At 40.5% G+C, this 13,114-nt stretch overlaps 1 protein-coding gene across 1 annotated transcript in view; it reads right to left on the bottom strand.

The window, feature by feature from the left end:
• The window catches only part of pak1 (p21 protein (Cdc42/Rac)-activated kinase 1), a 52,303-nt gene that overhangs the window by 7,529 nt on the left and 31,660 nt on the right, over nucleotides 1-13,114 (bottom strand). The window contains exons 5-11 of the mRNA XM_069712940.1: nucleotides 12,199-12,334; nucleotides 11,976-12,013; nucleotides 10,085-10,198; nucleotides 6,761-7,028; nucleotides 3,872-3,935; nucleotides 3,381-3,429; nucleotides 2,420-2,532 (exon numbers count right to left, since the gene is read on the bottom strand). Coding sequence (XP_069569041.1) covers nucleotides 2,420-2,532; nucleotides 3,381-3,429; nucleotides 3,872-3,935; nucleotides 6,761-7,028; nucleotides 10,085-10,198; nucleotides 11,976-12,013; nucleotides 12,199-12,334 — 782 coding nt within the window. The remainder of the gene's footprint in view (nucleotides 1-2,419; nucleotides 2,533-3,380; nucleotides 3,430-3,871; nucleotides 3,936-6,760; nucleotides 7,029-10,084; nucleotides 10,199-11,975; nucleotides 12,014-12,198; nucleotides 12,335-13,114) is intronic.

The raw sequence follows: 13,114 nt of genomic DNA, 5'->3' as shown, positions 1-13,114 counted from the left end.
TTTATATTCAATCAATTAGTCTATAAAACCTCAGAACTTAAAGTCTTCCGACGGATCCTTTAAGGGATCAACACAAACACAAATCTCATATTTGCTTAATGCAGCAAATAAGTCAGTTCTCTTTAATAAATTAGATTAAAAGATTCATTAATAAGCAGAATTAGTAGATTCATTTTCTGTAGGCTCATAGCTAAATCTGGTTTAAAGCATCTTTCCTCGTTTTTAAATGAATGTGTTTTGTACATGATAGAAATAAATTTAATAAACAAAAAAAAAACTGAACCTCAAACCAAGTCTTTAACTCTGTGATGTATTTGACACACACACACACACACACACACACACACACACACACACACACACACACACACACACACACACACACACACACACACACACACACACACACACACTCACAGTAAATCAGTGACATGTAAAATGCTGTTTCCACGGGGATGACAGCATCCTCACCAGCCATGCACGTGCTCCTCGATGTCTCTCAAGGCAGACAGGTAACTATGGTTACCAGACACACACACACATACGCACACGCACGCACACACGCACGCACGCATGCACATACGCACACACACATGTTCGGAGGGTTGCCATGATGACAGAGACACGTAACTGGTCAGCCTCTCATCACGGTTCACAGCTCAGCGGAGTTTCTTCAGAGACATCGACAACATTTCAAATGACCCAGAACATGTGGAACATCTCAGAGACGTTCTCCAGGTTTAGAGGGAACGTCTCCTGTTATTTCTAAGACAGCACACACTGAGGGGTTTGGACACAGAAGCCATCTGGTCTGTTTAGAAAAAGGAACCAAGGGGCCTCGACTGGCAAACAATAAAAGTACAAACGACAGAAAAATAAACATCAAGATTGAACAATCAGCAGGTTGGCAGCACATTCTGAAATGAATTCATCCGTTTAATTTTTTTTGGGCAGAACAGCAGCATTAACAGAGAGATCTCAGCTGAGTGTGAAGCAGCCAAAACTAAATATAATCCTCAGAGCTTTAGAGTCGCAGTCAGCAGGAAGGTTTATCTGCTCGCTCTCATCTCTCCGCCTCAGCAGGAAGTAACTGCAGCGCTGCGTTCAGGAGCTGCTGTGTCGACACGTGCACGCAGCTTTATGGTTACCGAGTCAAAGACGGGTCAATATAGTGTAGGAGGAATATCACTGCAGATCTGTAAACATCTGACCCTGAAACCTCTGCTGATCTGTGTATTTCAACAGAAGTGAAAACAGTTTTCAGGTCATGTAAACTAATTTCCAAATCGTGGGAAAATTAACTCGGGAAACAAAAACAAAAAGACGTGTGAATGAAGAATTGTCTCGAGACGTATAAGATAGAAGGAGTGCCTTTTTCTATTTGGGCTGAGAAAGGACTTCCCACTGAAACATCTGCCTGATCACCTCACTCACCGTTAAATCCCCATTATTTAATTCAGCCTTTTCCTTTTGTTTTACACTTCAATCAGAGATAATCATGTGAGCTATGTAAAGCTCCAACAAGACTTGCTGTCTATAATATCTAATAGTTGATGTGATATTGTAAAAGACATTTAAAAAAAAATTTTTTTTAAAACATCTGAGGTTTTTGACATCACAGCCACAGCAAGTCGTAACCGATAAATTTTGGTTGGCGGTTGAGACTGTTTTTAAGACTTTTCTTCCTTTAAGTACAAAAAAACTTAAAAATCTTAAGATTTCAGCTAAACCACCAATCTGTAAATCAGTGCAGCCCAGCTCGAGGCCCGAAGGCCAAGTTCAGCCTGCTTCTTGGTTTGTTTTGGCTTTTCATGGTGTTTGATAAGCTCGTCTTTACTCTCTTTATTCTTAAGTGCTGTAAAAGCCAAACTGTAGTGGCGACAAACTGTAAATTTTGTGCAGATAATATAGTTCAGAAGATGAGTTTTATAACAATGTACAGCACAGTGCTGTTAATCTTCCCTGTTCATTTTTGAACTGGTATTCTCGACCTCCTGCTGATGTTCATGTGTTGTTAGTGTGCCCTATGTCACTGAGCTGTCAGTCAGGATGACAGATCGACGCAGTGACGCACTGACAAGAGAACCTTTTTAAGAAAATATTTCTGTTTTGGTCAATAATTTCTGAAAAATTATAAAATTACTATAACGTGATTCAAGAGTCGTGTTTTCATTATTACATTTTTTTTTAAATGAGATTGCTAATTTTTCTCTTTTAATAAAATATTATTTCACAAAACATGAACATAAATTTTTGGCCCTTTATTGAAGAGAATTCAATGAAATAAATTGAAGCTGTCTGAATTAGAAATGATCTAAATCAGTGATCCAGGGTTAAGGTTAATCCAGGAGACTATACTAAACTGATGAACGTTGTCACGGTGATTACCGTGCTGCTGCTGTGTGCCGTCGTGTCTCACCTGTCCAGGTAGTTGACGATATTCGGGTTCTTGTTTTCCCTCATCACCAGAATCTCGTTGATGATCAGCTCCTTTTTGGGCTGCTGCTGCAGGTTCATCTGTTTGATGGCCACCTGAGAGGAAAGAGAAACACGTGACACAGAAGTGAAGAGAGGGTTTATTAAATTAAAAAAAGAGAGTGCGAGGAGCTATAAAACAGACCCAGAGGATGAAAAGAGAAGAGACGGCAGGAAAAAAAGACTGCGAGGAGGGAAATGTTGTATTTATATGTCTGTTCGTCAGCAGAGCTTGACACATCAAAACCAGAGCACACAGACTAATCCTCAGAGAGTGAAACTGAGGAGGATTAGTCCCACAGACGAGCTGAGCTGCTTAAAAATTAACCTGGAAGCCTCAGAAAATGAAACCAGACTTAAATCCAGTTAAGGCCACAATATGTGCCCAATCTGTCTGAACTCGCTTCATTTTACCCGATTGAAGGAACCAACGCTGCCTTTACACTTCCTGTTAAGCCTTCAACATAAAGCAGTTAGTAGAAAAGAAAAAAAGGGCCTTCAGTTTTAACGTATTTCTCCCTTAATTTACACTTGAAACTTTCTAATTAATGAATTAATTATTTTCAGATGGAACTCCAGAAAACTAATAAGAAGGAGTGACTTTAGCTAACACTAAAACGACTAATGGGAAATTTTCATTGCCTGGGGATTTTTGGATCGGACCTCTAGTGGCACTCGGTGGTATTGCAGTTTAAGGCACTTCTGCGTCGCCTACTTTTATATACAGACAAAGGTCCAGACTGAAATATCGAAGCAGCTGTTGGTTGGATTGTCACGACATTTAGACATTTTTAGCAAATGTTAGCTTGTTAAGGTTTCTTTGAAGTTCACAGCTCTGAGTCTTTTTACTCATTTTTAGAGTTGTAGACTGAGAGAGAACATCGAGGATGATGAAAGAAACGTACCTCCTGTCCTGTAGCGATGTCTATAGCTGTGTACACCGTCCCAGACGCCCTGAAAACAGACAGCACCAGAGCTCCAGGTAAACATTAGATTGGATGAAATCTACTTTTGTATTTTAAAGGTGCCTAGATGTAACATCATAAATATTTGTGGGTTTAGACCGTTAGTGCAGTGGTTCTCAACCGGGGGTTCGTGACCGAGATAATCAACAGATGGTCAAAATCTGCTTTAAGACTGGGCCGTGTATAAAATGGAGTTTTTTTTTTTTTTTTAATTTTTAAAACAAAGACTTTTAATTTGAAACAGTCAGTGTGTGTGCATTAGTTTGAGCCGCAGCATCGTAGCCAAGCAGCTGTAGCCAGATTTGCTTGTTAGCATTTAGAACAATGTTTTCTGATGGGATGCAATACAAAAAGCCTTAAAATTAGTTGAACTGTATGTAAATCATGTGCAGCTACATTCACATCAAGCAAACTCCAGATTTTTCACTCACCCCTGTCCGATCTTCTCGAAGCGTGTATATTTCTTCTTGGGGTCTCCAACACTCACGATCGTCCCTGAGTTAAAGAAAGAGAGAGAGAGAGAGAGCAAAAACCTATTTATTGAGTTATCACAACAAACAGAAACATGAAAATATCTGCAAGAGAGCAGGACAAAGAGCACCAGGCCCTATAATCCACAGCTGGAAGGTTTTTATAGGTTCAGTTTACAGTACCAGTGAATCTGGATGGATAGAAGAGTCAGCTGTCTTTCTATCCATCCTAATTCTACTCTATGTTCATCACACTCAGGTCAATGCAGCATGCTGACTGGGAGAGAGAGCAGAGAGAGGAGAAGAAGAAGAGAGGATGAAGAGGAGGAAGGACAAACAGGTCAGAAACAAACTGCAGAGGGAAAGAAATGAACAGAAAAGTTCAAAACTGTCAATGATGAAGAAGAAAAACGAAGAGTGAAATAGACAGACAGACAGTTGGGATGTTAAAGGTGAAACAAAAGAAAGAAGAAATGGCTTTAAGTAAGGAAGGAAGGGAAAAGGGGAAGGAAATAAGGAAGGAAGGGAAAAGGGGAAGGAAGGAAGGAAGGAAGGAAGGAAGGAAGGAAGGAAGGAAGGAAGGAAGGAAGGAAGAAAGAAAGAAAGAAAGAAAGAAAGAAAGAAAGAAAGAAAGAAAGAAAGAAAGAAAGAAAGAAAGAAAGAAAGAAAGAAAGAAAGAAAGAAAGAAAGAAAGAAAGAAAGAAAGAACGAACGAAAGAAAGAGCAAAAGAACAAAAGAATGAAAGAACATCTGTCTTGAGCTCAGTAATCAGAGTCCACAGCAGGAAAGTGATTAGAGGACAAAACCTGGAGTCACTCTGTGACCGCAGGACACGATGGAAAGAGAGGACGACCAATCAGACGTGAGGATTAGATAGAGGGGGTGGGACAGTGGATATCAGGTCTGTCAATCATAGATGCAGACAGACAGGCAGTATCCTGGTCTTACCAGCAGAGGGGGACCTGAGCACATCTGGACAGGCGTGGGGCATGGTTTAAAAAATATACAGGCTTTTATTCATACATTTTAAAAAATACAGTTTAAATGTGTTATTTTATTTTGAAGGGCTTTAAAACGTCACAGACTTTAAAAGAAAATGACACCTTCAAGTAAAGATAACTGGATTTGAGTTTATTGTAAAGGATCCATCAGTATTTAAAATAAAGTTTTAACCATAGAGTACTAAGCAGTGGTTCCCAACATGGATGTGAGGACCCCAACAAGGGTAGAAAATTAAACTGGACGGTCCTCAAGACGATTTATTTATGTAGATATTTATTTTGGTTATAGTTTTCTGGCTTCCCTTTAATATTGTGAAATGGGTTTAAAACTTTGCAGAATTTCTATTATGTTAAATATTAGGAAAATTTTAGAAAAGTTATCGTATTTTTAATGACTATTCATTATTTCTTAACTGTACGTTGAGACATTTAAAGTTTATTCCTTTAAACTTCATCAAACTTAATTTTAAGTCCATGATGTAAAAATCCTAGTTTTTTTCTAGAGCTTTTATTGTGATTGTTTGAGAAAACAACTAGATCTAGATAAATACATTTATTTAAAAAAATGTTGTGCAAAATGGACCTTTATTTGTTATGAAATAAGTTTGATCACGACAATCTTTGTGCTTCAAATCAGCTACTAAAGACTTTAAATATGATATCAGTCCAACTTCACACTGATAACTATCATTAATTCATTTAACATTAAGAGTTTTAACAAGGTGGTCTTGGAGCCTTAAATCAAGGCAAAAAGAAGGACTTTCAGAGTAAAAGCCTCTGTGTGTGTAGCGCGTGTTTAACTGGTGAATATTCACATCTGGCTCATGTTAGCGGCCACAGTCAGAGGGGGGAGAGCTTCACGAAGAAAAAGGCTGTGGGCTGTCCAGAGGTCTGAGCTACACAAACCATGGAGGACAGTTCAAATACCGCCATAACTGCAGTTCATGTTGGAGAAAACAAAACCGTCTCACTGTGAGCTGAAACAGCACGGCTCCGTCAGGTCTCCGTGAAAACAGGAACCGAATATTAAATATGAAAACAATAACGTGTTTAACAGGAACATTTGAACACTGGGCCTGGGGTTACAAAGAACTGGAAGATACTTCTACATGGGACATCACGGTAACGTGTCTGCACATCATTTTCCTTCCTCCAACTACACTGCCGCCTAAAATAAACTCCAACCCTGCAGTGTGAGAGAAACCGTGATGAAACAGCCCGTCAAAACTACAAGTGAAAATGAGACTAAAATTAGAACTCACTCTGCACCGGGGACCAACTCCATCTGAATATTTACTATATACATTTGTAGACTTTTACTATTACAGGTTGATAATATGTAATATAAATGCATAGAAATTTGAAGTTAAGACTTAAAAAGTTCCGCTGTCAGCCTTTCAAAATAAAAGGTGCTGTGTTATTAATTGATAAGGCCTTTGATCCTGATGCAGAGCTGAGTAGTCACACTCATCCTGATAAATGCTTTGAAATTGAGTAGCCTGCACTTTGACTGACTTTCAGAGGACACTTCAGAGGTCTCTTCAGCTGATTGTTTCCAGAACGTACCTTCATGTATTTCCAACAGCAGAACAACAGTTTCACAGCCGTCTGACTTGGCAGTGAACAAGCAGATAACACTCATGTGAGGCCGTCAGGTGTCTGAACGGGAGGCTGAAGCACTGATGTTGTTACTGCAGCTGCTACAGACCAGCCGGCTGAAACCTGAGTGTGTTGCTTACTGCTAACTCAGTTCTATAGTTTAATCAACAATCTGTCGGCATGTTTAAGTCCATACACAGACTTCATATTTTCCCGTTTGTGTGCTGTGAGTGAATAAATGAGCCTTACGTAGTTTCTCCAGGATCTCCTCGTCCGACATCTTCTTCTTCCTGGTTTTGTCCTGTGGGCGGGGCAGAGAGGGGCCGGGGGCAGGGCTCGTGCTGGGGGGGCTGCTGGAAGCTCCCTCTGCAGGGGCGGCGGGGGTGACGTCGGCGGCGGGGGTGACGTCGGCGGCCACGGTGGCGGCGGCCGCGGCAGTCGGCGGGGAGATGGGCGAGGTGGCGGCATCTTTGGTGGGAGGAGGGGGGAGGGGCTCGATCACAGAGCGGGTGTATATCTGAAATAAAATCAAATAAAAGTTAAACTATGTGAATTCAAACTGTTTTAAATTATGTTGTTCAGATGTTTTAAACAGAATAAATAAGAAAATATTCACACGTTTTAATTATGGCATCATGTATATAACTACGGCAAAAACACCTTATTAAGATACTATTATTAAGACAAAAAATGTCCAATGACTTTTAAAATAAAACCAAACAAAATTAAATATTTAGTAAATAATAACGTATTAATAAAAGAAAACACTAATTTCACAATTCCTCTTGCTTTCTTTTCCAGACTTTTAAGACCAAGTCAGAAAAACACTTTCTTTTTTTATATTTCTTCATTAAAAAAAAGAAAATTACATGGAACATAATACATAATACAACAGGTTTAATGTTGTCGTAGTATTCTGTGTTTAAAACACTTTAAACTGTATAAACACATACTTCTGTTTTGTCTTATTGCATAAATAAAAAAAGAAAGTTGCAGTATGTATAGTGTACACAAAAAATAGGTATAAATGACTATTACTTAGTATTGATTTAGATTTTTATTTCATCTAACCAGATCAGTCATTATGTCACAAAATTACCCTCTGTTACCTTTATGAGTGTGTTACAACATGAACAGTTTGTTTGTCCATCTGTATCTAAAACCTTCGGTTTTATCTAGTAAACCTCAGCTGAGATCAACAACGAGCACAACATGATGAGGAAGAAGCTTTGCTGAAAACATAATGCACATTATTTTATGTACATGTCTAAAATTATATTTCATGTATGCATTGTTATGAATAAACATTGTGTGTAGTTAAGTTTGAAGAAACTGTCTGTAAGTGATAAAAAATAGTTTTGAGTGTAACTGAAGTAAAAACTAAAGTATGTGATTGTGAGGTGTTTGAGTCAAACTCGGTTTTCAGACTGTTGAGATGGAAAGACCAAAAAGTCTAGTGTGTGTGTGTGTGTGTGTGTGTGTGTGTGTGTGTGTGTGTGTGTGTGTGTGTGTGTGTGTGTGTGTGTGTGTGTGTGTGTGTGTGTGTGTGTGTGTGTGTGTGTGTGTGCGTGCGTGTGTGTGCGTGTGAGAAAAATGGTGTGAGTCAGGTGCTATAGACTCATCACTATGGAAACGGCGGTGGTGCCATGGAAGCAGCCTCTCAACCGCCAACCTGTCTGAGAGGAGAAACAATGTGTGTGTGTGTGTGTGTGTGTGTGTGTGTGTGTGTGTGTGTGTGTGTGTGTGTGTGTGTGTGTGTGTGTGTGTGTGTGTGTGTGTGTGTGTGTGTGTGTGTGTGTGTGTGTGTGTGTGTGTGTGTGTGTGTGCACGCGCGTGTGCGAGGGGGAGAAGAGGAACATAAAAAAGGAATTTGTAAAGTTGTTTGCTGATGTGACCAACAGTGTTATTTATGTATGTATGTGTGTGGCTTTTCTACTTTTCTGTATGTGAAAGTCAGCGGTAAAGTCTCTTGCACATTTGAAGATGTCTTTTTTCACTATTCCATGACAAATAAATAAGCATTTAAATAAATGGATTATCAGATAATTACAGTAATTTTTAGTAGGTTATCTGAACACAAGTCTTTTTATATGTCTGAAGTCTGAATGGATTCTTTTATTAGAATTATTTTACCGTTTATTGTCTTTTCTTTCTATGCTGTTCTTCTCTCTCTCTCTTCTCCACTCCCCTCTGGTGAGGGTCTGGTTCTGTCGGAGGACTTTTCTTTCTGCTGAAAGGCAGTTTTCCCTCCGAGCTGTAGTTCATGTAGAACTGTTGGGTTTCTCTCTGTAACGTTCTCAGTTCTGTTGTAAGGACTTCATGATGTTAAATATCCTGAGATGATTTGTTTTGTGATTTGGTGCTATCTAAAGAAAATTCAATCAACTGAATTCAATCAAGTGTACGCTGCTGCCACTTTATCGAGATGTGTTTTAGTTATTTAGCTCAACCTTTACTGATACAAACAGTGGACAAAATAGCAGAAACACAAGCCAGTATCACAAATAATTCAACAGAAATGTATCCTGCAGTTGAATCAATACTGGAACACTTTTAGTGTGAAGCTGATAAACTGACAACTGACTGTGTTTTAATCCACAAGACAAAAGTGATGGAGAGCCAGAGATGATCTTTGTCAACCTCTGGTCTCACTTTGAGAGAAAGTGTGTGTGTGTGTGTGTGTGTGTGTGTGTGTGTGTGTGTGTGTGTGTGTGTGTGTGTGTGTGTGTGTGTGTGTGTGTGTGTGCGTGCGTGCGTGCGTGCGTGCGTGCGTGCGTGCGTGCGTGCGTGCGTGCGTGCGTGCGTGCGTGTGTGTGTGACAGTCACAGGGGAAGCGGAGTTTTTTTTTTGTTATTTATAAACAGTTTTTCAAAATCTTCCCCTGTGAATGTCACATACACACACACACACACACACACACACACTGAAGTCTGTGTGGTCATATTAGAGTTGAGGCAGGAGATGTGTCCATTTAAAGAGTAGCGACTGTGAAACATCTAACAAACGACGGTACCTGGACAGTGACTCACTCTGTGTGTGTGTGTGTGTGTGTGTGTGTGTGTGTGTGTGTGTGTGTGTGTGTGTGTGTGTGTGTGTGTGTGTGTGTGTGTGTGTGTGTGTGTGTGTGTGTGTGTGTGTGTGTGTGCGTGCGTGCGTGCGTTTCCTCTCTAAAGCCACATGTCCACCACTGATGGTACAAAATGAGTAGAGTGTGCCTATTTTGATTGACAGGTGTCTCAGCCTTGTATTGAACAGCACCAGTAGTGAGTGTGTGAGTGTGTGTGTGTGTGTGTGTGTGTGTGTGTGTGTGTGTGTGTGTGTGTGTGTGTGTGTGTGTGTGTGTGTGTGTGTGTGTGTGTGTGTGTGTGTGTGTGTGTGCGTGCGTGTGTGTGTGTATATGTGTGTGAGAGAGAGCTTGTTTTACTATCTTTGTGAGGACCAGCTCCAGTTGTTAACCATCATTGTGAGGACATTTCGGTGTGGTTTAATGTCAGAATTAAATTTGGGGATAAGAAATGCATTTTATCAAAGGGTCCTCACAAGTATAGAGAGTGAGAGTGCGTGTGTCCTTACTGATTTGGTGTGTTCAGGTCGGGGGGCGATCACCGGCGGAGGCTCAGCCTCATCCTCGTCCTCATCCTCAGATACGGTTGCTATGGCGGGCGTCTCCGACACGGCCTTGGAGTTCTGCGTGATGTCAAAGGGGGAAAGAGGGCGGAGCCTCAGTGACATCATCTTAACGTGAGCTAGGAGCGACACCAGACCCATCATTGCCTCCCGCTGTCACTGCCTCATCGTGTCGTCACGCGGAGACGTTTTCTCCTGCTCGTCTTCAGCTCTTCGTCTCCGAATCTAACCTCCTCTCTGTCCGCCCTTCGTTCCCTCCCTCCTCTCGCCCTCCTCCCGTCATCGCTGCTGATGTCTGAGAGCCCCGGTCATGTCTGGCTCCTGATGCCACTAGTCACATATCCTCCTCTCCATCTCCCTTCCCTCTCTCTGATAGTCTGGTGCTCGGCCGGTGGCCAAGCTGCAGAGACGAGGAAACGGCGAAAGGAGGAAAAGATGCTGATTCACAGTGCAGAGAGAGAGAGAGACAGAGAGAGAGAGAGAGAGAGAGAGAGAGAGAGAGAGAGCTTCATCATCCTCCCTCCTTCTCTTTATTCTCACCTTCATAGTTTGGCTGTCAGACGACACGTCCACTGCGCCAAAAACAAAGCTTCCCCTTTTATTCCAGTAAGAATCAGTGAGTTTAAAGCTGTACAGTCACACGGCGGAAAGTTAGGAAACGGACGGACCAGTCAAATAACATGCACCTGAACGCATCACGAAGTATTCCCGAGTCCTTTTACTCTACAACATAGACCTCAGGAAAAAAAAAGTAACTTTAATAAAAAAATTTAAAAAAAGAATTAACATGTACTAAATGTATTAATTCATCAAATAAATTTTAAATATCAAGTTGCAACTAGTGGTTTCAGAGCTGTTTGGGGCTCAAACCCGTTTTTATTCTATCAGATTATTTATTAAAGTTTTACTAAATATTTTAAGCAATAACAAAACGTCTTTAAATTTTAGAAATGGTATTTTCAGACATAACTATGAAACAATAATGCACAAATCAAACTGAATTGACCTCAGAATTGATCAAATTCCATTAAATAAATCCCCAGTAATGTTATTTATGGGAAAGTTTATTACAAAATAATATTTTAACAATATTTGACTTTAAGTATTAGTTTTTGAGCTCTTTAGGTGTGTTGACAACTTCTACAAAGTAAACTTTTAGGTTTTTTTGTCAGTAGAAATGCTAAAATCCTTTCAAATGAGCAACCTTATATTTAGTCAGCTGTCTTGAGTTAGATGAGAACATTCATTCAACTCGTGACTGAGTTGTACGTTTGAGTGGAAACAGTAGAAACCACTAACCTGGCAGATCTCTCACTCCACGCAAGCAATCGGCTAATATCAGCCTGATAAAAGGCTGAATGGCAAAAAGAAATACAAAACCACACGGAGGAATATATGTTCTTCCTCCTTCTAAAAATGATTACAACAGCAGTTTCCCAAATTGCAGTTTTTTTACAGTGTTATTCATCGTTTTGATTTAAGGTGAGCTGTTTCTGTTTGACCAGTAGATGCACAGAAAACAGAAAATAAAGACTACGCAGGTTCCAGGTTAAGTCTTTAGCAGATGAAGCACTTAAACAAATATCATTTATTTTATCGCAACTTTCCAAAGTCTCTGCACTGCAAATACTCGTACAGAAAGCATGAATGTGCAGTTTGATTGACATCTAACAGCCATTCATTCTTTCGTCACATCTTCAGGAGAAAGACACATTTTAGAAAAAGTGGCCCATATGTAGGACCTGGGATGTCTCACGTAGAGGGGAACACCTGGTCACTTTAATGTGGCCGCATGTTGGATGCAGGTTAGAGAAGGTGCTGACAAAAGCAGTCTTACCGTTGTGGTGGAGGAGCTGTAGGCGTCTGCGTTCTTATCTGCAGGAACACGAAACAGCAGAATAAGTGAGGGTAAAGGAGCAGGTGTGTGTGTGTGTGTGTGTGTGTGTGTGTGTGTGTGTGTGTGTGTGTGTGTGTGTGTGTGTGTGTGTGTGTGTGTGTGTGTGTGTGTGTGTGTGTGTGTGTGTGTGTGTGTGTGTGTGTGTGTGTGTGTGTGTGTGTACCTGTGAAGCTCATATATTTCTGGCTGTTGGCCGTTTCTTTCGAGTCGTAGAACTTTAAAACATCAAGGACGGCCTGAGGATTCTTCTTCTGCTCCAGCTTGGTGATGTTGGACGTCTGCAGGAGTCGAGCCCACTGCTCCGGCACACACACACACACACACACACACACACACACACACACACACACACACACACACACACACACACACACACACACACACACACACACACACACACACACACACACACACACACACACACACACACACACACACACACACACAGTTTTATTTATTATTAGAATCAGAACCAGATTAACTGGCCAGGTATTTACACATACAAGTAATTTGACTTCGGTTTTAACTTGCGCTCTGAACGCACAAACACAAAAACAGACATAAGTAGACATATAAAACATAAATAGATGTATATACAGCTAAAACACATATATACACAGGGTTTGACATTGCGTGTCTAATGGAACTGTTTAACAAATTGATGGCCTGTGGGTAAAAACTGTACTTGTTCTCTTATTTTATTTATTTATATTTATTTTATTTATTTTATTATCTTATTAATTTACTTCTATGTGTACTGTGTACTTTTTCAACTTGTATACAAGCTGACAAATGTTCTACACTTTTTGAGGAATGATAACTTTTGGACAATATACTATAGTAAGGACACACACAGTAAACACACACACAGTTCCTAAAGATTCCTAATGAAGCAGTCTCGTCATATTTGTACTTCAGTCCCAGATCTGGGTCACATCTCGATGTTTCTCAGCTCTCTCTTGACTCATCTGTCGGGGTCAGTCCATCACTCACACACTCCACTTCCTGCTCCATCACTCACACACACTCTACTTCCTGCTCCATCACTCACACACACTTCACTTCCTGCTCCATTACAC

Source organism: Brachyistius frenatus, unplaced genomic scaffold, assembly GCF_029030835.1.
Source record: "Brachyistius frenatus isolate BFR_SWC_R1_liver_20210118 unplaced genomic scaffold, ASM2903083v1 Contig_114, whole genome shotgun sequence".
Lineage (NCBI taxonomy): Eukaryota > Metazoa > Chordata > Actinopteri > Embiotocidae > Brachyistius > Brachyistius frenatus.
This window is presented reverse-complemented; position numbering and strand designations above follow the sequence as displayed.